The sequence below is a fragment of the Stenella coeruleoalba genome (assembly GCF_951394435.1).
Source record: "Stenella coeruleoalba genome assembly, chromosome: 2".
Lineage (NCBI taxonomy): Eukaryota > Metazoa > Chordata > Mammalia > Artiodactyla > Delphinidae > Stenella > Stenella coeruleoalba.
The window spans coordinates 179,580,893-179,608,106 of NC_137147.1; the positions used below are offsets into that span (position 1 = coordinate 179,580,893).

The 27,214-nt window shown below is 39.5% G+C and overlaps 1 protein-coding gene across 2 annotated transcripts in view; it reads right to left on the reverse strand.

Moving 5' to 3' along the window:
• The window catches only part of ZEB1 (zinc finger E-box binding homeobox 1), a 194,141-nt gene that overhangs the window by 76,430 nt on the left and 90,497 nt on the right, over positions 1-27,214 (reverse strand). For both annotated transcript variants that reach the window (XM_079912317.1, XM_079912316.1), the window contains exon 2: positions 1,810-2,010. In XM_079912317.1, the coding sequence (XP_079768443.1) occupies positions 1,810-2,010 (201 nt within the window). The remainder of the gene's footprint in view (positions 1-1,809; positions 2,011-27,214) is intronic.

Genomic DNA, 27,214 nt, shown 5'->3' on the forward strand with positions numbered 1-27,214 from the left:
TCTACTGGTCCTTTGTGACTCAAGCCCAGCACTGTTTCACTCGGAAATCCTTCTAGGACTTCTCCTCTCTCAGGTGTAGGTGTTCCTTCCTCGTGTTTCCACATAACTCTTAAATTTACACCTACATCGAACTATAATGACTTTGTGACTTACTTCCCTCTCCCACATTAAACTGTAAGCACTTTTCACACAGAGACAGTCTTACTCCAGTTTGCAACCCCATTCCTGCAGAGCTGCTGAATGGACAGATGAGTAACGCCGTAAAACAAGGGGCTGATTACGTGATTCCAGAGGTCCTCTGTTAGCTATAAAATTTGTTAACTCCTGTCACCCTGTGCCTACTCTTTGGACTCTTATCTCAGCTTCCACATTTGGTCACCCAGATTCTTGGGCCTGCATACCTGACCCATTTCCCCTGACTGTCTAGCCTGAGTTTTGATATCCTGTTGAGATGATTTCCCTGAATTTGAATCTTGCTGGGCAGCTTCTCTTTGCCTGACCTTGAACTTGGTCCCTTCACCTGCTCCTCTCTGCCTCGGTTGATGCCCCGAGCCTGACCCTCCCCCGATCCCTCTAATTCACAACAGCTGCCACGTCCACATCCTTCTCTTTTTATCCCACTGTTGCTTAAACTCTCACAAGACAGGCTAAATAGTTTATTGGGAAAAGTAGAAAGGAGACATTTTAGAGCTGGAAGAAAAAGCACCTTCATCTGACAGATGGGGAGGAAGGTTAGACACAATGCTCGCTCACTGCAAGGGCACTAGTGGGGGCTCCTTGCTTTCACTGCTCCTTCCACTCAACCATGCTTTACTTTTGTAAAGGGTTCACTCGGGGAGAAATTTAAAGCAAGTGAAAGAACCATGAGAGAGAGACAGAGAGAGGGAGGGAGGGAGAGAGAGAGAGAGGGAGAGGGAGGGAGGGAGAGACAGGGAGGGAGGGAGGGAGAGAGAGGGAGGGAGGGAGGGAGAGAGAGGGAGGGAGGGAGAGAGAGGGAGGAAGGGAGAGAGAGGGAGGGAGGGAGGGAGAGAGAGGGAGGGAGGGACGGAGAGGGAGGGAGAGAGAGGGAGGGAGGGAGAGAGAGAGAGACAGAGAGAGAGAGAGAGAGAGAGAGAGAGAGACAGAGAGAGAGAGAGAAAAAAGGGAGAGAGAGGGAGGGAGATGCTTACAAACACTAACAATATTCCCATGATTTACCTGCATTTGGGATTTTTGCACACTGAATTATCTTATAATGTTACTATACCAAAATATACTTTGTTGGTTTCTAAGTAGATTCTTCATTTGAGGTCACAGTATGAAATTAAAGATAGGTTCAATTACATCAACAGTATAGGGAAAGCTTGATTCTGGTTTTTAAAAAACTACCAAAATTCAATATATTATATGGATCAATATATTACATGCAAGTTATGGTCAAAATAACTTTCATCTCTCCTAATAAAATAGCAATGCATCATCAAGTTTAACACAATGAAGGTATTTTCAAATTGTCAATTAGGCCCATGCATTTCCTATTAATTCCACACTGACTTTAGAATGTACTTTTTGGTAAGTAGAAGGAGACGTTCTACTGATTAACAGCAAATAAATTGCAGTTCATTTCAAACTTTTCATCCAATTTATCGTTTCAATTAATATATTTTTTAAAAGAAGATGGAAGAGATATGGAACATATGTATATGTATAACTGATTCACTTTGTTATAAAGCAGAAACTAACACACCATTGTAAAGCAATTATACTCCAATAAAGATGTTAAAAAAAAAAATCCAGAGAATAGAACATTACCAGAAAAACGGAACTCACCATCGTCTTCCCAGCAGCTCTTCACGTTCCCTTCCCTTGCGCTGCTCCCAGGCAGCACTGCCTGGTCTGTCGGCAGGCCGTCCTCTGGGGCGCCACCTTCACAATCTGCTGCATCCGTGATACTTTCTTCTTCCACAATGTGGAGTTTGTCTTCATCGTCTGAATCTGAATTTGTTTCTACCACAGTATTATAGTTTGTAACTGTAATACAAACAAGAAACAAATAATCAAAACCAATTAGTACAAAAGCTGGTTTTCACACCTTAGTACAAAGAAATTTTAAGAAGTACTTAAAACTTTGGTGTTCAGTAATAGTTTTAGACTGTAAAATGTAAGCAGCTAATTTCTTTGATAACATGCACACACACAGCACTTCCTAGATACCAGGTGGACAAAAAGGCAAGTAACAGTAGCCATGCTCATTAAATGCTTAGCTATGCGCACGGGCGTTTTACGGAGAGCAACTCGCCAATTCTTCCAAAAACCTTTTAGCAGCCCCATGACCACAGGATCTACCTACCGCCTACTGCTTATATCCCTGTTCTACAGAAGCGGAAACCGAGGCACAGGGAAGGTAAGTATCTTGTCCAAGACCACACATCTAGGAAGTGGCAGGGTGGGGATCTGAACCCTAGGAGTCTGGTTCCATATTCTGTGTTCTTAACCACTACATCAAACATCTTCTCCAATTGTAATGAGTTTATATGACATGACGCTGCTTATGTAGAACAAGGGCTTCAAATCTTTAAAGCATTGCAATTTAAGAAAAGAGTTCATCTCTCCTAATAAAATAGAAATGCATCATCAAGTTTAACACAATGAAGGTATTTTCAAATTGTCAATTAGGCCCATGCATTTCCTATTAATTCCACACTGACTTTAGAAAGAATCAACCAATTTAACCAAATTTCCACATAATTAAGACATGATTTAAGTAATGTTTATACGTAAGTCCATCATTCTGAAGGAAAAAAGACCATGACATTTAGTTTTCAAACGGGCACCCTTTCCACATTTTTAATGAGCTTCAATAAACTTTAACACACCAGCATTATAAAGACATATAATAATTCTGAATAACTACAGCTCACAGAACCAAAACAACTTATATAGTATAGGCAATATTTTTTCTTTAGAGTCCTTGTAGTAGTCACTCTAATGCGATAAATTATTTAGAACCTCATGGGGTATGGTCACGGGAATACCTCTTTTCAACAATTAGCCGGGTGGTTCTTACTTGCTAAGGTAAGTGTGAGAGGAAGGGGGAAAAAGAAAGCTTTGTTTGCGTAGCTAAGCAACAATCACTTCCAGTTATTCTTTCCATTTCTTCCTTAAATTTTCCAAGCTTTCTTGAAAGAAGATAATCACCTAAACGCTTAAAACGACATGTCTGTGTATATATATATATACACACATACCCCTTCCCATACACACACACACACCCAAGAACACAAAAGAAGAAACACAATCAAAAGCATGGATGTGTATGTCAAGGTGAGAACTAATAACCACGTCTCCAAAACTGCTCTGACAGACCCTGGGAAAAGCCCTCTGTCCAAGACGGTACTGGAGTTACTCTTTTGCCCACACTGGGAATTCTTCCATATCTGAAGAAAAGTGTCAAGTATTGTTGTGTAATACTTCAGTGTGAATACAGTTTCCCAGATCTTGCCCCAAGAGCAAATAGTTTTCTCTCTAGTTTTAATGTAAAAGTAATACATGTAAAAAATTCAGACAATACAAAACATGTAAAATTAGTAAAATCCCCCTCTCCCAATTTTTCCTTCCTCAACTCACTCTTTCAAGGTAACAATAACAGCAAGGTTTATTAATTACTTTATGCACTAGGCAGGCACGATACTAAGCATTTTACATACCTTATCCTATTTAATTGTAACACAGACCTCACCTTATACACATACATATCATTTAATATCAATCCTATATATAAGTGTATGTGTGCATACTTAAAATACACACATATGGGATCACATTACACTGTTCTGCCACTTAGTTTTTTGCCACTTAATTACATATCCTGGAAGCTTTTCTATGTGAGCATCTGTGGAGCTTTCCCATTTTCCTCTGGATGGCTACAGAGCATTTCACTGTAACAGATAGAACCTAACCAATCACCTGTGGACAAAATTTAGTTTGTTTCCAGTGTTTAAGTATGTCAACAACATCATAATAAATTTTCTTGTAAATGTATCTTTGGACATTCCTTAAATACATTTGTCAGATGCATTAGTAGGGGTGGAACTGCTGAGTCAAAGGAAAACTTATTAAGTAGATATGGAAACACGGGGAATTCCTTGCACTCCAGCCACACCAGGAGCAATGTAAATTGTGAAACTGTGTGTGTGGGTAAAGAGCGTGATTCTCAAAGGACAGTCTGCAGTTGGAAAAGGGTTTCCCACCGAACCTTTAACTGAGAGTAAGATACAGGTGTGTGTGTGTTTGAATGAGGGAAAGGGTTTCCCACCGAACCTTTAACTGAGAGTAAGATACAGGTGTGTGTGTGTTTGAATGAGGGAAAGGGTTTCCCACCGAACCTTTAACTGAGAGTATGATACAGGTGTGTGTGTGTTTGAATGAGGAAAAGGGTTTCCCACCGAACCTTTAACTGAGAGTAAGATACAGGTGTGTGTGTTTGAATGAGGAAAAGGGTTTCCCACCGAACCTTTAACTGAGAGTAAGATACAGGTGTGTGTGTTTGAATGAGGGATCTTACCGGCAAATGATGCGCAATGCTATTAGCTTTATTTTTACTGTCAAGGGCTCCTTAGTAGTAGCCTACTGAATGACTTACTAAAGTCACTGAAAGTTGGGACAGTATATAAAGGCATTTCTATGCCACAAGCTAAACTTAGAACACAGCTAGTGTTTCCTCAGGGTTAATCGATTCTGTATTCCACTAGACCTGGATGCCACGGAAGGTTCGGCTCACTGCAAAGCTCTCATCGCACTTGGACATTCACAGACAGCTGAAATTCCTACTATTTTCTGAAGGGAGGTTTCAGTGCTTCTTCAGTGTCTTGAGTTGACCATGGGTTTATATTGCTGCTATTCTTGCCTTTTAATGAAGTATACTCCAGTTTAGTTTTATCATTATCAATTTTGTTAGCTCTAGGTTTTTTTGGTCAACCCTAGATATTTACATGCACACTAAAGAGTATTCCAGGCTTGAAAATTTTCCAAAAATTGGGCTTTAAGACATGTATGCATTATGGTTCAAATATTTACTTGCGTGCTTCATAGTTTTCATTGAGTTCTTTTTACTCTGAGCTGTTTTATTCTGTCTGAGTCAACTGTAGACTGAAGTCCTCTGAGAACACCTGTCACCGTCCAGGACTCTAGCAAAACTCCTTCCTGTCCCCCAGTGCAAGCTGCCATTGTGGTATGGAAGATTATAAGCCAAATGACCAAACCACAGAGACGGCAATATATTTTACTATTATCTTGTGAATTTTCCTAGAGCATGTTTTGAAGAAGTGGTATAAAACTTGAAAAATCCAGAAGAGCAATACATTTTGCTGGCTAAGATGGAAAAAAGACCAATAACTATTTTCCAAGACTTCACACTGTCTTCTGCTTCAAAGTCACTTAGTGGAGAGAAAAAGGAGTGCAAATCACTTACATTAATTATCGTAACTCAGATAACAGGCAAGCCTCCCTGTGTGTCTGGATCTATCCTGTGGTGGACCTACAGAGCTAATCTCAAAAGTACAGCCCCAGCACTAAAAAGCAAAGAGAGTAATACAGGACCTTTATCAATTCTGATAGCCAATGAGAGTGTCAGTGATCTCAACTGTGCCCATCTATCTCCATATCTCTACACTGTTGCACCCTTTGGCTAAAAAAGTAACATCTAAAGAGAGGAATATTATTAACCATCACAGGTGATCATCACCTCTCGCTTCTGAGTTTTCATTGAAATAATAACATTTTAAGAAAGAAAAGACAAAGGAACAGAAAAGGTAAACAGCTTTTTAAAATCTTTAAATATAATTTATAATACACAATACGAATTTAAATTTCAATAAAAATAGTAACATTTTCAATGCATTCTAGAATGGGATAAGGGCACGCTGACTCTCGGTGGTGATTCCTGTTCGTGCCATTTGCTACCATCAACGCCAGGTGTAACAGCGTCCCCCGCACAAGGCGGCTGGGAGGAGCTACCGACTTAGAAACGCGCTGTGCTTATTAGAGCAGCACCTCGTAGGCAGTAAAGACTGCAGAAGTGCCTGCTGTTACCATCAGCAGCAGCAACATCTCACTGAAGCTTACAACAGTTCCTAACAAGTAGGTACTATTACAGCTTCCTTTCATAGACAAGAAAAGTAGCTGAGTGACGTGTCTGAGGTTATGTAGCTACTAAGTGGAAAAGCTGGACTCCAAACCTGGTCTGCCTGATTCCACAACCCATATACTTTTATTGCTACATACAAAGCCTGCTGACAGAAGATGGTTGCACTAATGATAAATATTTTTAAACTTGTATTTTTGTGTCTAGCCTATTCTGGGACCCTGTAATCCCAAACTTAACAATTTGGCACTAAAAACATTTGCAAATGACTAAAGAATTTTAACCATTAGAATCTCAAAATAATATAACAAACAGTGTATACCATGGGGTAATATCATCATTATAATCAATAAACTTTAAAAGACTAGCATATAGCACATTATTTTTAGTACTGATTGCACGTAGCACCACATCAACTGTGCTAAACTTCTATGTATCTGTTTCTTAAGTAATGTACAATAATAAAAGAACTAGCTACATTAGACGAAGACAGTTCAAGAAGAGAGCAATACAATCTCAACTTCCATCACGAAGATATCTGAAGGCTTTACAAATAGAGACCCCACCAGACACTGTCTACAGTTGCTCTGAACAGCAGGTTGGGTTCCTGCACGTTAAGCGGGAGACTAGGGGTGGGTAGGGGAGTGGGCGGTGGTCAGGTCTGACACAGGTTTTCGGTTCCTGTCCAGTGACAGCGGTGGCATGTGTCGGTTAAAGCCACAGGTAAGGCCACGTTTCGACATATTTTTGGATGTACAAAGGTGTTTTTCCGTCCAGAGGAGGGGTATTTCATGCTTAACTATGTCCCACTCATTCCTACCTAACCCCCAACACACACTCATCCGCATGGCAGGAAAGAAAGATAAAATCTCTCTTAGGAAAAGACCTAAGACTGGTCCTTAAAAACTAACAGACTCCTTCTAACAAACTCTTCCATATACATCAGTCTAACCTACTGGTATAATTTAAGAAAGACCTAGAAAAAGAGGTACACTGCAAGTCTGCTCAAGATTATAGCTGGACTGAGGAGCAGAATATTTTACACGTGTCTGCACTAGGCTGAGAACAATGTGACTTAGGCGTGAGTGCATGAAACGTGGAGAGAAAGGCGGAGACCAGCACAGGTGCTTCCATTACCCCTCGACATCACTGGGACGGAAATGATGTCACGTCACGTATTTTTCTTGTCCTGAGCAGAGTCCCTGGCACACTCACTGCCTTCCACACGGTAGGTACAGAATTATTTGCTGAACTGAATCTGAGGCCACACTTCTTTTCTTCTCAGTGAAGTCAGTGAGTATATTTAAGTGTTACTGATAATTCAGGAAAATGAAGACAAAGCTGCAGTGACAACCATATAAAGAAACTTGTAAATTAACACACGAAATAGAAAGGAGAGGTTATTGGACAATTCATAAGGTTATAGAAAACTTCTGCAAATACTACTCCAAGAGAGAGGAGCTCACGCTGTCCATAAACACTACACTCAGTCTACACCGTCAGTATTTGTTAATCTGGCTTTTGACCTGATTTACAGATAAGATTAACTTACTATCTATATTATTTACTGCATAAAGTTATGATATAATATGCATATTTAATATAACATACAAGTAATCTAGTAAATAATGTACAATGTGTATATTATCTAATTTTATATTTAAGTCCCTTAAAAATAGGCATCCCAGTGACCGTAGAGCGCTCCAAGCCCTATGAACATGTGAGGTTTTAATAAACACTAATGGTTCAGCCAGTTTTGCGGGAAGTTATTTCAATTCCTCTCTAGGTAAAATCTTTCTTAACTTAGGGTATCTAATGAACAATAAGCATAGACTCTTTTTACATTTTCAAAGTAATTTGAAAAACATAACTTCAGTGAAAGTCAATGATTCTGAAGTTGACCCCATGCAAAAGGGCTGGTGGTTTTCAATGCCTCCAGATACCAGCTATTAATAGACTGAAAGCTGACTTGTCTTCTCCCCTCTCTCATCACACAAAAAATACTAGGTTTCCATGGGATCCGTCTTTGGTCCTCTCTCCATCCTTACTCTGGCCCTTTCCCCCACTCTCCACGGGTCTGCTGTCTATGGCCCCCAACAAGAGCCATCCCAAGTGACCTTCCCCTTGTCCTGCCGTATCAAAACTCCCACTCATCCAGAGAGCTTATTGCAGCCAGTGTTAGTACAATTCACAAAAAGGTTGGTGGAACAGTTAAACAGCAAAGTTCTCAGCAGATTAAAGTAAATTCAGTCTCACGAACAGGTGAGGAAAATATATGGACTAAAATAACTCACACTAAATTATTAATAACTAATATTTCCTTCATAGGTTAATTCTACATTTATAAAAGGATGCTTTTTAATTTATATTACTTGTTACTTCTGGAACACAGGCAGTATGACAAAATGCAAATAAAGTGTGGAAAAGAAATTAAAAATATAAACATGGAAATTATTGAGTCAAAAAGTAGAGAAGCCATGTAATTGATAAATCAATCCAAAAGCCAGATCTTTGAAGTATCAGTAAAATAGACAAGTCACTAGCCCACTTAACACTAGAAAAAAAATTGAGAGGCACAAATATTCGATATTAAAATGCAAATAGAGAAGTAACTCCAACTAAAAGTAATTTAAGCTACTTCCTGTAAAAATAGTTTGCACAAATCTAAGCAGGTAAATGTGTAAACATGGATGAAGTAACTTTTCTGGACACTGTAAATGCTTATAGCTACATCTGATAGAATTTATAAAATTATGGAAGAGAGACCAATGGTAGACAGACCACAGAATAAATTTAGGAAGCTATCAAATAGTTAACCAAAAAGTGCCAGATAAGTTTTCCCAGGTGAACTTCAGATCTTCAAAGGACTGATAATTCTGTTGCCTTTTAAAAAGAGAGAGGAAAATGCAAAGAGTCCAAATTTGTTCTATGAAGCTGCATAGTAACAGTCAACTAGAATCTGAGGAACAGGGACTTCCTGGTGGCACAGTGGTTAAGACTCCACCTGCCAATGCAGGGGACACGGGTTCGAGCCCTGGTTCGGGAAGATCCCACATGCCACGGAGCAACCAAGCCCTGTGCCACAACTACTGAACCTGAGCTCTAGAGCCCATGAGCCACAACTACTGAAGCCCGTGCACCCAGAGCCTGTTGCACCCTATGCAACAAGAGAAGCCACCGCAATGAGAAGCCCGCGCACCTCAACAAAGTAGTCCCCGCTCGCCACAACTAGAGAAAGCCCGTGCACAGCAACAAAGACCCAATGCAGCAATCAATCAATAAATGTCTGAGGAAGAGTACACACATGCCCACTCATAAAATCAGTCTCACTGGTAATCACTGATGTAAAAACTCCAAATAAAATATACTCAACATTAAGAAATATATGAGAGTTCACTACATTAACACTGTAAGGGAGACAATATGACTTGTATAGAAACTGAAACGCTTTTGAAAAAATTCACTATTCCTTGCTGATAAATGCTTTCTCATAAAAATAAAACTGAAGTCAGTATCATGATAAACTATTATGTATTGGAGGCAATTTTAAGATAAAGATGTTTAATGTCATTAGAAGTTAGCAGTATTCTAAAAGAACAAGCTGATTTTTTAAAAGAACAAAAGAAAAAGCACAAATACTGGAAAAGATAAAGCAAAATTATTATTTACAGGTGATATGTTTCTGGAGAATGCAAGAAAAAAATCATTAAAAAACTATAAGTAATTAGAAAATTTGGTAAATGACTAATTATGAATTTAACAGAAAAAAATCAATAGCTTTCCAATAAACCAACAATAACCTGCTAAAGACATAGGAAAATAAAAATTCTATTAATAATAGCTACTCAAAGGATAACACATGAAGGAAAAAAAGAAGCCTGAGGACAGTGGGGAGCTGGCACACCCCCACTGCGTGTGGAAAGATATGGATGAATGAAGACATCCCTCTTTGGGGTGGAATGATTTCATATTGTAAAGATTCAATTCTACCTAAAATAATCTACAAACTCAATGTAATTCTGGTCCAAATACTAACATGATACTTTAGATTCTAAATCTAGATGATTTAGACCAAATGATTCTAAAGTTTACAAGGAGAGCTAGGAGCTCAGTCTCTGGAGCCAGACTGCTTGGTTCAAATCACAGCTTCCCCACTTACTGGCCATGTTACTCAACCTTCTCATGCCTCGGTTTTCTCATCTCTAAGATGGGAATGATAACAGTATGTCCCTAATAGGGTTGGCATAATGATAAAAATAATTATATATGCAAAAAACTTAATGTAGTAGTGCATATGAGTGCTCAATACACGATGTTAGTAGTATTATTTTCTGGGAAAATAAACACAAAAATATTCAGGGAAATTCAGAAAACTAATAGTAACGGTGGTGGTAGAAGAACATGGACTAGCCATACCAGATAGGGAAAGCATCTCAAAGCTATAGAAATGGAAAGACATTTTTACAGGCACAGGGACAGGCAAACGATCAATGGACTTGCATAGAATCCAGAAACAGACCCCCAAACATATGGTAGTCTTGCTAATCAGACTCCCACCTCACAACTTTAACCAAAATGAAATCTGCATGAATCAAAGATTTTAATTAACACTAATGAAACCACAGATATAACAGGAAAAAGCACAAGCAAGTCCTTCTACAGACTTGGAATAAGGAAGGCTGTTACAAACACGATGTGAAACCCATGATTATATATAGAAAAAATTCACGTCGAAAGACAAATGACAAACTGAAAAATATCTGTAATACATGTTATCAAAGGCTGACTTCTTTATTATACAAAGAATTCTTAAATGTCTATGAGAAAAAGATGAACCACCCAATAAGAATATGCAAAGGTAATTCACACACACAGCAATATGAATGGCCAATAAGCACGTAAAAAAGACATTCAACCTTGCCAATTAAAGACATACCTACTTTAATCCTACATTGTTATAATATCATTACTTCTTACACACACCTTTAACTCTCCTGCCTTTCTCCGACTTCAAAGCCCCTATTCTGATTAAATCTCACTTTTCCAGACTATACCTCGGTCCCTGTTCCCTGCAAAGCCTCCTGAAAACACTGCCTACACTTGCCTCCAACGTTTCTTCCAATTTGCTCTTATCTTGTGGCTGTGAAGGATGTTTACATTGCTAAATCCAACGACAATCGTCAGGCCTCATGTTACACGACCTCCTAGCAGCCTCTGACATCATCCGTCACTCTATCCTCGTCAAAGCCCTCTCTTCTTTTTTCTTTTTCTTCTTATTTAATTAGTTTATTTTTATTTAAGAAAATGACCAATCCCAGAGCCTATATACAATAAGGAAGTAACGTGATCTAAGGACATAACATGAACAGCTTGCATTTATGTAGCTTTGACTCTCCTGGTTTTCCTCCTAACCCCTTGCTGCTTTTCTGTTTCTTTCCTCCACCTCCGGGCCTCCCATCTGTCTCACGGCCCTAAACCTGCTTCACATCCGAGTCCCGTTTCTCCTCGGAACTCTGGACCTGGGCGTCCACTGCCTACCTGACGCCTCCACCTGGGTGACCAAGATGCAAACCTGCCGCGTCCCAAAGCCGACCCCTGGGCCTCTTCCAGTCCCCTCACTTCAGTAAATGGCAATTCTGTTCTTCCAGTTGCTCAGGCCAAAAATCTTGGTGTCAGTTTTGACTCCCTATTTTCTCTTATGTTCCACGTCTAACCTAGAGGGGGTGTATCTTAAAACCCATTTGGCACCTGACCAGTTCCTGCACCCCCCGCCCCCCCGAATATCGTTAACGGGCTCCTCTCAGGCCTTCTTACTGCTTCCTTTGCTTCCCTATGGTCAGTTCTTGGGATGGCAGCCAAGCAACCCTTCCACCACATCAGGGGGACCCTGTCACCCTTCTCCCAACCCAGCCAGTGGGTTCCCACCTCATCCACTGCAATCCATAGGCCCTTCGGGAGCGGTGCCCTCCGCTGCCTCCGCCTGGACTCCACGTGCGCCCTTACGCCCGCTCCCTGCCCTCCGGATGCTCTGGTCAAGGCTTCTGCAGACTGCCCTAATTACAGTTACAGACCTCCTGCACCGCGAGAGCACACCCCGCTCCTGCGACTTCTCTCTTTTTAAAGTACTTATTGCCAACTGCCGTAATATTTTACTAGTTTTTAATTGTCTCCTCTCACTAGAATGTAAAATGCACGTGGGCAAGATTCTTTGGTTTGCTCACTGCTGTGCCCCCATGCATGTGCAATACTGCCCATCAGTACTAACTGTTCATTAACTCACGGTACACGCAGGGGTTGAGGAAACAGATACACGCTTTCACGTTGTTGTGTCAACTGGGCAGTGTTTTCCAAAATTTAAAACGTTTACCTGCTGATCCAGCAATTTCTTGGAATTTACCCTTTAAATGAACTTACACAGGTGTACACATACGTATACATACGTTTCTCTGCAAACTTGTTTTTAATTACAAAAAACCTGAATAGCCACCCGAGGTATATCCATTTGTACTAATATAGAGGAGTCCTCCAAAACAGTCTGATCCCATTCTGGTAGAAAATACACAGAGTACATATACATGCACCTAAATAACGCATGACACTGCCTAGAAGGACATACAAATGAAGAAATGAAGAAAGAGTGACCTGTTTTTTTTCTATTTTATTCCTTCTATAAGACTGTTTAAATGTTTGTATTACTTAAACTTTTTTTTTTTTTTTTTTGGCTGTGTTGGGTCTTTGTTGCTGCACGCGGGCTTTCTCTAGTTGCGGCGAGCGGGGGCTACTCTTTGTTGCGGTGCGTGGGCTTCTCACTGCGGTGGCATCTCGTTGTGGAGCACGGGCTTCAGTAGTTGTGGCATGAGGGCTCAGTAGTTGTGGCGCACGGGCTCAGTTGCTCCACAGCATGTGGGATCTTCGGGGACCAGGGCTCGAACCCGTGTCCCCTGCATTGGTAGGCAGATTCTTAACCACTGTGCCACCAGGGAAGCCCTACTTAAATTTTTTTTTAAAAGATATAAGTTTTAAATGTGCAGGAAGAAAGTCTGAAATAATATCAGCATACTGTTGCTAGTGGTGAACATCAGAAAACTGAGCTGGGATCAGGGGAAACGTTTTCTTAATATTTTTGTTACTTGAATTTTAATAACAGTAGATAGGAGGGTATGATTAGAAACAACATGAAGTGAAATCTTAAAAATAAAGGTTAAAAATAATATTTAGGAAGAAAATAAATAATAAGTTGTAAATATACATCCTGTAGGTTTTGAAGTACAACAACTTAAGTTCTTATTAGAAAATAACAGCTCTATTTGTCTTACATATGTGAAAGACGGCTGCCTGTTTTACAGTATGAATAACATTCACCTTTTCTATCCATGGCTACCTAAAAGTGTGACATCACGCAAAATGAAAAAGGAAAGTGACGCTTGCAGAGAGACGTAAGTGACCACCCAGGCCTGTGCCTCCTGCCCTCCCCGCCGGCGCCGGTGCCGAGGGCTGCTGCTCTCGTACTCCGCAGGCGCCCAGGGAGGCCTGTGGAGAGCACTCGCTTCCCCTTGTCAAAGGCAACTAATACTCCCAAAGCACAGGTTACAGCAACACACACACCCATCCACACAATCATGTGTTTAGTAGCTTCTACTGCAGGAGTTGGCATGATTCTAAGTTTTCCTCGATTTACAAAGAAGTTTTAAGACATATCTTGTCATTTACCAATCCCAGAAGGCACTTTTTCCCTGACTGGTTTTGAGACTCACCGACTTGTGGTTGAACTGGTTATGAAAAATAAGATGAAGGCAGAGGACAAGAATTTTATTCTAAATCTTTTCATGTGAGTTTTTCACGTTCCCTTCAACTAGTAATACAGTGTGTTTAACTGAAAACTCCCGGCCGTGTGCTGGACACCACTGCTCACAGCTGGAAAGGAAGTCAGGAGAAATGGAATGAAACAGATTGTAACCCAAGGATGGGTGGTCCCTTGCTTCCAGGGCGGGCAGCACACAGTAATCAAGCAGGGCTCAAGGCACCACTGGGGGACCTCGTCTTTGAAGCTTTCCTGAGGGCACTGCACGTGCTCACTCCCCAAGTCTAGCCTCGTAAAGGAGCTCTCTTCACTTCGTTATGGGCTCATCACAGAAGAACAAGGATCACAGCAGTAAGATCTGAACTGGAATTTATTCTTAATGAAGCATTAAAAACAATTTAATAGGTAACTAGATATTAGTTTTACTGAGAGCTTCTAAACATTACATGTTACAAGCTTGTGAGTTATCAAAGTAGAATGAAGACTTTAGTTCTGACCTAAGTGCTCCAGAAGGTGGGAGGATGAAGACATATGTGGTCTACAGTCTCTGCTTCCGAGATGCATGCAATACTTATAAAATATGAATGATATATGTTGAATATTATGATGAGAATGTGACAGTAAATAAATGCTAAGAGTGATGTAGAAAATAAATACTATAGGATTCCCTACCTCATTGTGTCTAATCTTTTACGCCTTGTTAATATGCTACAGAAATAAAATTTTGAATACTTTTTGGGTTTTTAATTTGAAATACGTTGTCGAGAAGTTAAATGTATTTGAACTTTGTACCAAAGAATTTCTAGTATTTTCCTGTACCTGATTTATCTGAGAAGCAGTTGGAATGGTAACCATCTTTGGACAGAACCTATTCAGAAAATAAACAATATGCAGTGAACAAGATCACGTGAACTCACCACACCTAAGTTTTCATATAAACTTTATCTGAGCAAGTAAATGGCCTTCGTGGTGAAAGAAGTGGAGAATCTTGGAAAAACACACATCAATGGAAACTTTAATACCATAGAGAGGAACAGACAGAGAAAGGAGTATTTTAAAAGTATTTAAAAAGACATTATGACCTACTGAATTTCTACTACTGGTGAAAAGGAAAGTTAAACCAATCAATGCCACTTACATAGAGTTTTGCACCCTGCCCCAAGAAGTACTAAGTATTCTATTTTTTAATTATTTATTTATTTTTTAAACATCTTTACTGGAGTATAATTGCTTTACAATGGTGTGTTAGTTTCTGCTGTATAACAAAGTGAATCAGTTATACATACACATATGTTCCCATATCTCTTCCCTCTTGCGCCTCCCTCCCACCCTCCCTATCCCACCCCTCTAGGTGGTCACAGAGCACCGAGCTGATCTCCCTGTGCTACGCAGCTGCTTCCCACTAGCTAGCTATTTTACAGTGTTTTATAAGCACTGAATCAGTTAATCCTTACAAGAGCCACATGAAGAGCTACTAATATTCTTAGTTTATAGATAAGGAAACTGAGACTTAGGTTATGGAACCGCCAAAGGAGACCGGTTACACTGGAGCCAGGACCCCAACCCAAGCCCACGTGGCTCCCGAGGTCCTGCCTGAGCCTACGTCTACTGTGCCCTCCCCGCAGCAGAATGCCAGGGCCAGCGAACGAGCCACACGCCCTCACAAACAAACCAGGAAGAGAGAGAGGGTCATGAGGAATTATTAGACGCTTCACTGACAAGCACTTAATCAAACCTTTCTGACCTCAGAATCTAAGAAAATAAAACTTCAAATGTCCTTATTATTCGTCTTTACATCAGAATGACATTGGAAGACACAAGTAACTACAAATCTCAGTTCAGAGGCTGTTTTATTCTCGATTTAAATTTCCATTGCATACACCATGAATTCCAAAATCCTATATGCAGCAAATAAGGGTCTGTAGACTGTGAACATTACGGCCTCAATTACCTCTTTATCTTCACCCCTACCACTCTGCCCAAGGTCTTCTATTCCCTAGGCAACTCTGTATGTTCACGTTCCCCTTCGCCCCTTATCCTCTACTGCCGTATTCATACTCGTCTTTCAGAGCTCACATCCAAGCCATCAACAGATCCTGTTGGTCATGCCTCTCCACGCCCTTCTCTGGATCCTGTAAGACCTACCTCATCGGTATCCCTGTCTGTATTTACCAGTGGCAGCTAGAATGATCTTTTCAAAACATAAAAGCAGAATATGCCACTCTCCTTCTTGAAATCTTTTAATGGCTCTGCAGCGTTCTGTCATGGCCTGCAGGTTCTGCAAGTTCGGGCCCACACCTTCTTTTCCACTCTTCTGACACATTCTCACGGGATGATCTTGCACTTGGCATGTGTCCAGGCTTCCTGCACCCCAAGCCCTTGTCCCCGCCCTCCCCTCTGCCTGGAGTGATGCTCTGCTCCCAGCTCCTTCCTCACTGGCTCTTTTCTCCACATCTCCACCCCAAGGTCACAGTGTCAAATGATCCTTCCATGGCCACTCAACCTAACCTGCTCCACTGGGGTTCTCTCACATCATCCTATTTCCTTCACAGCATCCAATCCGTAAATGTCTAAACTGTTCAGTTACTTATTTTCTTTCCTTTATATTAGTTTCCTGTTGCTGCTGTAGCAAATTACCACAAACTTAAGAGGTTTAAAATAACACACATTTGTTATTTTACAGTTCTGAGGTCAGAAGTCCAAGACAGGTTTCACTGGGCTAAAATTAGGGCGTTGGCAGAGCTGTGGTCTTTCTGGAGGCTCTGGGGGAGCCTATTTTCTTGTGTTCTCTAACTTCTAGGGGCTTCCCGCACTCCCCGCAGGTGACCCCCTTCCCCCTTCACAGCCAGCGACGGCCAGCTGAGACTCTCTCACGTCACATCGCTGACACTGACCCTCCTTTTGTCTCTCTCTCACCTCCACTTTTAAGGGTGCTTACCCCTGGGCCCAAGTGGATAACCCAAAATATCTCCCTATTTTAAGTTCAGCTGATTAGCAACCCGAATTTCTTCTGCTACTTTAAGTTTCCTTTGTCGTGTAACGTAATGTACTCATAAATTCTCCCTACTATACTTTCCCACTAAAAATGTAAGCTCCATGAGGGCAAAGACATTGTCTCGTTCACTCCAAGAGTTTAGTTCCAAGCATTACAGGGCCTATTGAAGGCACTTAAGAGATCTGTTGAATTAATTAAAATGCTATTGCTTTGGTGAAGTTCTTCTTGACTCTTCAGGACTCGTTTTAATCTTTGTGCTCCTTTATAAACCTTTACATTCTCTGCAATAGTGTGCATATCTCATTATGTTTTCATTATGTTCACATGCTTATATTAGGTCTTTGGTTGAGTGTGAAGTGTCCTGACAATATGTCAATAAAGGATTAAGTGCTGTGAAAGATGTCTACAATCAATGAATTTTAAAGTGAAAGAGACTTTAAAAGGTTTCAAAAAGTTTGTTAATGATTCTGTAACTGTTTTTATGGTTTCCTAATAAAGTGTGGAATATTCTAATAACGTGTCAATAAAGGATCACCCTGCTGTGAAATATATGTTAAATTAATAAATTTTAAACCTGGAAAGGATTTGAAGATTAAGTTTCAGTCCCATATTTTACACTTAAAACCCAAAGAAGCTAAGTAATTTGCCTATTTACACACAAAAATTGTGAACCTGGCAAAAGATCCAGTGGACCTTCTATAAAAATCTACCTCCTGAGGTTGCCATGAAGATTAAATAAATACATTTAAAAGCACACAGGGACTTCCCTGGTGCTGCAGTGGTTAAGAATCCGCCTGCCAATGCAGGGGACATGGGTTCGATCCCTGGTCCGGGAAGGTCCCACACGGCGTGGAGCACCGAAGCCCGTGCGCCACAACTACTGAGCCTGTGCGCTAGAGCCCGTGCTCCGCAACAAGAGAAGCCACTGCAGTGAGAAGTCTGCGCATCGCAACAAAGACCCAACGCAGCCAAAAATAAATAAATTTACTAAAAAGGAAAAAGCACATAAACGCAGTACCTCGCACAGAGCAAGTGCTCTATAAATAGTAGGGTCAGTAAGATGCTCTTATTGGCATGATCATTATCATAAACACTATATATTTCCAATTTCTCAACGATGAAAATAACTTATGCAAAGTAGATATTCAATGAATACTTGAGGTAATGAATGATTAAAATGTAAAATACAAATGAACATGGTTAAACGGTTTTTTACATGTTAACTGCTTTCCTACTCACTTTTTTTTTTATGGGAAAAGGCAGGTAAAAGAGAAGCAAAGCAGAGCACGCATATCACACTGACCTCTGTCGTGATGCCTTCCCCAACCTGTCCTTGTTAAAGGTACCTTCCCTCCTCCCTCATCGTCTATACCAGCAAGGTCAAAAGCGTTGCTATAGTACTACTAAGATGCTACATTATTTGCCTTATTTACTACTCTTTTGACATTCTGCACTGATGCAAAGGCAGTGGTGGGTAAAACTGTTGGTTTTGTAGCACAATTCAAAGCAATGGCAACAAACTGTATCCTTGTATCCTTTACTGCCACTCATTTCCAGCTTAAAAATAATTGCCATTTCACCTAAGAATGCCTTGATGGGGGCTTCCCTAGTGGCGCAGTGGTTGAGAGTCCGCCTGCCGATGCAGGGGACACGGGTTCGTGCCCCCGTCCGGTAAGATTCCACATGCCACGGAGCGGCTGGGCCCGTGAGCCATGGCCGCAGAGCCTGCGCGTCCGGAGCCTGTGGTCCGCAGCGGGAGAGGCTGCAGCAGTGAGAGGCCCGCGTACCGCAAAAAAAGAATGCTTTGATGAAGTAGTAAAAATTATTTTATTAAATCTTTATTCATTAGAACATGTCTTTTAAATATTCTGTGTGACAAAATGGGATGTACACATAAAACATTTCTGCTGGATATCAAAGCATGTACTTGTTTTGAGTTGCCAGCTGAACTAGCCGCTTTGCTCATGGTACACCAATTTTACTTGAAAGAACAACTAATTATGTTTTTTCAGACTTAAGAGTTTGAGAAACATTAAAAAAAAAAAAAGTAAGCCTGTCACTTAAAGGAAAACAAAAGCCCAAATTTGTTTCCAATGATAAAATTTGAGCTTTCAGTTATAAGTTAGAATTTTGGAAAACATGTGAGTTTCACAGCTTCCCAATTTTAAAGACTCTTCTGAAGGGACTAGGGCTAATACTGATTTTTTTGACATGGTAAAATGAAAAGGGTCAACATTTGGAAGATCTATACAACTCAGTGAACCAATATATTCCAAATGAGTAATGCATGATGTTACAGACTCATGAGTGTACAGAAGATCCATTTAAAGTTCAAGATAGACCAATGGATTTTAATGTAACAGACTACGAAATCATTATATGGTTTCCTGTTCCGCTCACACTGCAACTAATGAGCTGCTGCTTGATGAGTTTTGGGGTAGTAATCAAAGAATACCCACAATTATCTGAAAAAGCTAATTCCAGCTACATAACTGTAGTTGTTCCAACTACATAACTGTGAGGCTATGTTTTAACACACTTCAACCAAAACAAATTACAACAGATTGAAGACAGAGCAGATACGTGAACCCAGCTGCCTTTACTGTTATTAAGAATCAATTAATAAATATTTTAAGTGTTTTCAGTTTTAATTTTGCAAAGAATAAATATTAATAAACAAACCCAGATAATCAAAAGCACTTTGAGGTCTTAAAGGATTCTGAAGAGTGTAAAGGGATCCTGAGATCAAAAAAACTTTGAAAAGTGTGCTGTTTAATAAGGTAGCCACTAGTCACATATTATTTTTCACATTAAAGTTAAGTAAAATTATAAATAAAATATAAAGTTCAACCTCATTCATCCTAGACACAGCTTAAGTGCTCAATAACTACATGTGGCTAGTGGCTATTAGACAGAATAGATATAGAACATTTCTATCATCACAGAAAGTTCTATTGGACAGTGCTGATCTATAAGTACACTTGGGAGGCAGTTAATCAGCATCTTACTAAACATCACTGGTATAATATTCTTTCAGTATTTTCGTATCTGTTTTTAACTCTCTAAAAAGAATATATGCCTTTTGAGGGTAGGGACTAAAACACTAATATCTATATGACATGATAACATTTTATACATATATATATATATATATTTTATTATAGCCCATGACGCCTTAAATATACATTACTAGAAATAAATATGCTGAATAAGATACCTGCTGAGCCGAATATTTACTCAGTAAGTATTTATTGAGGGTTTTACATAAGACAGACCCACGTGATTATGTTTACCATCTTTCATATTTCAATATATTCCTGCCCAAATTTATAAGCATTGGGTCTCCACTTTTTCTCTTCTTATGGGTTTACAATAAACTACTTTGTCAAGGGTCAAGTTACATTGTTTCACTTCATTTGCATAAATAAGTATTTAAAGACAGTCTTTTCCTTTTATTATCTATTGCTTATACTATATAGGTCTTGCAGTTCATAATCATGAACTACTAATTATGACTTTCAAGTCTTCCAAAGACTTCTGCACATATGGGTGAAAAAAGGCAATGTTTTTAAAGTTATATTAAAAGTTATAATAAACAATAAAATGATTAAACTTGTTTTGAATAAATCAGTATCACCTGGGGTTTACAGAATGCTTTTATTTCCTGTATAGCCTTGTAGGATTCCTAACTTTTTAAAATTTTAGCGTCTAATTATTTTGATTTGACAATCCTTATATCCTACTAAAAGCAGGGAATGGGATTTGTGGAAGCATATTAAAGTTAAAATTTTAAATAAATTTTGTTTAAATACACTTCTGCGATTTTTACATGCCAAGATAATTGCAAAGTACTTAGGGATACCAAAGAGCTAGAGCTGGCCTGTATTTGCCCTCTGTTACTCCTCACTTAGTAGTTAACAGATTTATAGTGTAGAGTGAACATTGCTTCCTCTTTCCTGTTTAGTTTAAAGCAATGCTCCCTGGCAGGCATAGGAAGGTGAACAGGAGAGATACACAGGCTTCTGGCGGGTAGGTACGTCTCTGCTCAACAACCAAGATCTGTACCTGGAGCTAGGGGAGCGGTCAGCTGCTTGCACCCATACAAAAGCCCTCTGCCAATTTAGGACTCTGCATCATCCCCTCCATACAGCCCGTGAAAGATTCTTTTGGGAAAAAGAAGACAACATTTTTTCTTAAATCTACTTTCTGGGTGAGAAGCAAAAACATGATCCGTAAAACTAACATACTCTTTGTACAGTGCGGAGCAGGCACTGATTTGGGGGCCTTACACAATCACCCGTCCTCCATGCAAAAGGATGTGTACCATAAGTTGAATCACAAGATTTTTTCAATAAAAGCAAATAAAAATAATTGCTATTAAATGAAGTAATTTTTGTAAACTGTAAACTTTATACTATGCTAGCTTCTAAAGCCTGTTTTCAATTTTGTCTTGCTATGTAAGTTCATTCTAAATAATGTTCCTGTAATTAGAAAGGGTTATGATCTAAGTAAGAGTTAACATATTTTCATAAACTGCTTTATTTTCCATATAAAGTGTTTGTGTAGCAAATTATTTTGCAAGGAACATTATAGCTAAGGATAAAAATGTGACACTATATTGGCAGTGGTAGAAATTTTTTAAAAAGTAAAATCAGAGTTTATGGTTCAAATTGGCTTGTTAAATTTTAATATGGAAAAATTAGGAAATTTAGATAAAAGTCATATGACTACTTAAATAATTATTAAACTGAAAAAAGAGGCAATTTTTAGTAAATCACATCATGCCACTAAATAGTAGCAATCTAAGACACTACACTAAAGGGCAGTATTTGGTTCACGTAAGGAGGCAATTCATTAATAAAAGCCATAAAAGTATAATCTAACAATGTAATAGAGGCTTTGGGGTCCGGCTGATTTGAGTTCAAATCATGGGTCAAACACTCAATGGCTGGTTGTTCTTGGATAAGTTTCCTTCTTAAGTCTTGGTTTCCTTACATGTAACACAATAATAACCACTTATAAGAGTGTTTTAAGGACTGAATTAGGCAATTTCTGTAATCTGCTTCACACAGTAAAAGGTGCACAGTAAGTGATTAATAAATGATCCTACACACCACACACAGTTTCCCGAGGACACAAATATATTTACAAGCATTTCACTTTGATTCATTTTAGTAAGCCATACCTGAAATAATATGCTATTTTTTTTTCTTCTTTGCGGTACGCGGGCCTCTCACTGTTGTGGCCTCTCCCGTTGCGGAGCACAGGCTCCAGACGCGCAGGCTCAGTGGCCATGGCTCACGGGCCCAGCTGCTGCGCGGCATGTGGGATCTTCCCGGACCGGGGCACGAACCCGTGTCCCCTGCATCGGCAGGCAAACCCCCAACCACTGTGCCACCAGGGAAGCCCTATTTAATTTTTTTTACTTTGTCAAATATCACTGAGAAGTTTAAATAAGAAATTAAAAGATTTAGATTTAAAAATCATATGCAATTGCCTAATAAGTGTATCAAAAACAGACTCTCAGAATCCTATGAGACACTTTCCCTCACGTGAATTCTGTCTACAGTATTCCTGACAGATTGGTTGACTTTTAAAGCAACTAGTTCAAGTTTTTTATATTGCAGACAGGGGATAAGGGGGGAGGGGGGAAGGGGGAGGAGGGAGGGGGGGAGAGAGAGAGAGAGAGAGAGATCCCTCTAGAGGAAAGAGAGAGAGAATGAGACAGGAGGAGACTGAGATTAAGTCCTGGTAATATAGTTTGAGCCCCTGGATGGATCAATACCTGAAGTCATCACCTCTTGTACTTTGAAGTTATACAAGCCAATAAAATCCATTCCCTGCCCTCCTCCCCTCTTTTTGCTTTTGCCTACTGATTGAGTCAGATACCTAAAACTTACAACCCAAACAGACTTTATCAATACACTAATTATGGGTGAGAATACAGCAGGTAGAAAAATGGAGGTTTTATTTCCACAATATCCATTAGAATTCTTTAGTAAATGATGGATTTAGCATATTTATACTAAGGTACTGATTCCAGAGCTTGTGCCCTTAATCACATTGCTGGGGTAAATGGCAGCGCTGTGACATATATCCCTGAGATGTAACAATGGAATTCCTTTCTGAATTAAGACAAGGTTGCACACACCTATATGCACCTGTTTTGTAACCATACACTTTGACAGTTCGTAAAGAAAATCAAACAGCAACAGAGAATACAAAGATGCAAATGGTATTTTCCTATTCTCAGCAATTTAGACAAGAAGATAATTAAGACATTCTTTCTTTTTCCAGAGATTTCTGCTACACTCATAGCAAGAGGTGTACAATTCAAAACCTATTTTCTCAGTTATACAGAAAGACTACAGCCCTGTGTTTGTACTTTAGATATGTCTCCCATCCAGATCAACGGGACGTGTTCTGCAAAGTGTGACTGCAGACTGAGCTAAGGATTATCTTATTATATAATCTTGCCTTTTTGAGCTAAGAGACTCACCTACAGAAGGTGTTTGTATAGGGAGAAGGTAAATAAACACGCAAACTAGAGATTTCTGTTGTAGAAGGTGCTATACAATCTGGCATTAGAATTTCCAGGCATCCATCCAATTAATCACAAACAGGATATGGGTGGGATTAGCTAGTGCACCAGGAACAGTCAGATCACAGGACGTTCCAGTTGTAAAACTTCAACAACACGAGGGTTCTCTGTACTACTCCCAGGTTATAAAGTTAGACTGACTCTATAATCATAATATCTTGGTATAGTCTAAAGACTCTGGAATGAGTTACAGACATAAAACTGTCTTTCAAGAGAAGTGCTTCAGAAGGCCAAAACGAACTAGAAGTCAGTGAAATCCATAGAGAGCTCCCCAAACTGTCCTGTTTATCCCAAGTATCTCTTAACTAAGAACAGCTGTCACCCTGAGTCACTCTGGGGAACAGAGAGTAGAGACTCATGTTTTCTCTAGGTCACATGTTTTGTATTTCAGCTGGAACCTTCAGATTGACAAGGAGTAAAACAACCCACAACATCTCCAAACCTTACAACTCTATGCTGCGGTTTATAAACGACAAAGCACTTCAACCAGAACATCCTTAGAACAAAACAGTGAGACTGTAGAGCTGGTGTTCCCATCACTTTTTAAGGAAAAGGCGTATGAAGTATAGTGAAGTTAAAAGCAAACTGCTTAAATTCACACAGAGAGTAAGTAGGAAAGTAAGGATTAAAAGCAGGTCTCTGGAGTTCTCTCCAAAGTTCCATGGTATTCCAGGAATAAATATGTCTCTTGCTAGGTGCTTTGAATTTCACATTTAACTTTTCACAAAACCTTTGTGCTGTCTATATGCATGCATCTACAATTCTGTTTGATAACTGCAAACAATTATTCCATCCTTTGGTAAGCATCTGTATTCCAATTTCTCAATATGTGGGTAGATGTTCAGCTCTAGAAAAATACACCCTTAAGTGCCATGAAAATGCAAGCTGCTACAATAATTTTTGAGACCTGCAAAAACGAAACAAGGGAAAAACCAAGTGAAAAGCTTCAAGCCAGATAGTTTAGAAGCTTTCAAATAGGCACTATTTATATAATTCAAAATTCGTGTGAGACTGATGCTGTAGATCACCACTGAGGAAAGCGGGTCAGGTGAAGAGTTATTTAGTGGAGGAAGTCTGTCATGCTGAGAAATGTGGGGGGTTTTGGATTTTTTTAGATTAAAGAATTTCTCAGGTTTACTGAGGAATACAAACGTAGCAATTTTTCTTATGATTTCCCTAGGCTTTGTTTTCTATGAGGCCTGATGGTCCCTGCTGCACTTCTGTCAATCCCACTCTTTCTAGAAACCTCCCCTCCTGGCTGGTAGGAATCACTGAGTCGTCCATTAGAGTATATGTCAGTGCACCTCCGTGTTACCAAATGAGGAAGTGCTCTGAGTCTGTGAGGATGGTGGGAAACTCATTCGGTTAATTACTGGCTTACTCAAAACTACTTAAAATCTATTCAAAATTTTAAAACACTTTCCTACAGATCCTTTTATTCTTAAATAAAAATACTGTCTAATCTAAATCTGATTAATTCAAATTCATGTCTTCTGGTCTCTGTGTTTACAATTAATAAAGGTTTACTGAAACACCAGGTACACAACTCTTCTTTTTCGGATACATTGTGCTTTCTCAAATTTCTTCGGGAGTACTGACATTCCTCCCAAACTAACAACTGCTGAATATCAACCTTCCAAATGTTTTCAAATTTTCTGTAATAAAAGGTTTTTTTCCCATTAAAAAAAATTAAACATTGTTTGCATTTATTGTATAGGAAAGTTGCAGGTAGAAGGCCAAGGCCGTGCTTAAGGCACAGTCCTCTGTCTGTACTGACCGTGTGACTGATAACCTACACTAAGGTTACTGTTATGAAGCATAAAATGTTGATTCATAGGCTGAAGAAGATTTAAAACATAAAATAAATCAATAAAATACTATGATTTGGTAAACCACTTTAAAGAGAAAAACCTACAGAATATATTATGCCAATAACCCACATGTCAAAAAAGAAATTCCCACCTTAGAAAAATAAAGTCCATGTGAGCAGCGTAAACGTTCTAACACGAGTTTAGCTGTCAAGTTCCAATAACCTGTTATTCACACCTCTTTAATCACTGCCACAGAGTCGATTATAAACAGCCTCATACATTTTAAAATAAGGTCATTCTGAAATGAAACAAAGAAGGTAGTAAATATTCTTGTACATAAGGAACTCAAATTCTAATGCACCACAGAACTGTGACTTGCTCAACGTTCAATCTAGAGAAAGCTCAACCACACCTTTTATTAACTATGTCAGCTGTGCGCTCTGTGTAGATTCAGTGGAATAACTAAATTGCAGCACCATTTAAACCCAGAAGTTTAAAAAAAAATCCCTCCCCAACAAATTTCATTACTGAGACGGAAGGCGTTATTCATGGTATAATAAAAGTGAAATATAATAATCAACTTGCTGATCTACCTGAGACAATGCTATGCAAACTCAGGATGAAACGCCTACAAGGAAACTGTGTAGTCTCGCTGAGGGCACTGCTGGCTACTAATTACCCCACACAGCTGGTAACCTGAATGTATTTCTTCAGTGCGAATTTATCTAAACACGTGTTAGAGAAGAAGGTATAAAAAATTTTAACAGAGTGGCAGAATACTTTTCAGAAAAAAATTAAAATTGAGAATAAGGAGATAAAGTACCACTTAGAAGGCAAGGATCTAAAACGAAAAGCTGAAACCAATAACTGAAATGAAAGACAACAGAAACAAAAAAACAGAAGTAACAATTTGGAATTGTATCAAGTGTCCTTCACAACAACTGGTCATCACAGAATTACCAAGTAAAATCTAACGCATCCCCGTTACTCCAGAATGGTGCTCCACCATCACTGCACCCGCTGAAACGAGAGCAGTATGTTATTAAAATCCTGCATTTGAGAACTTTAAAGACTAACAGAATCAAAAGACTGGGCCCGAAGAACATTTGATTCCAAGTAACTATTGATACAATCAGATTTGCCTTTAATTGACTTTTTTTTTTTGGCCGTTCGCGGGCCTCTACCAGGGCACGAACCCGTGTCCCCTGCATCGGCAGGCGGACTCTCAACCACTGCGCCACCAGGGAAGCCCTAATTGGCTATTTTAAGATTTCCCATGAAGTTTTCAGACTAAAAATCCTAAAGTTTTCTGGATGAACAACTCTCCCGCCCGCCCCGCCATTTTTCCATTTCTTCCTACAAGTGTACCTGCTTATAGATGAAAGTTACATGTGGGGAAGAGATACACGGGAGGCTGGTGACCACTCAGCTCCTGAACACTGATCCTTGTGCATTTACATGATGCAGTAACACATCCTTTTTGGAGTACACCTACTGCATAAACTCTTGTTATCAGAATAATCTGAAAACAAGAAAGAAGTTAGAAAACCTTTTTACAATCTTAAAAAATTCCATGCATGTCCCAATTTCTACTGAGTCATTAATTTCCTTCACCTTGTTTTAGAACTGCTAGCTTAGAAACATTATTTCTTGCCTAATATAAAGTCATTCACCTTCCGGACTCTGTTTTCCATCCAAAACAGATTCATTTTTAAACAAAACTTTTAGTTAATTGTAGTCAGTTAGATACCTTACCTCTGACAAGGTAAGTACCCAGAGAAAATGGCTGACCATAGAGAAAACCAGGAGACTGCTTTCTGCCAATATTCCAGACGAAGAGCTACATAGAGCTGTCTGAAATTAACTCGGCATTGTTATCCATATC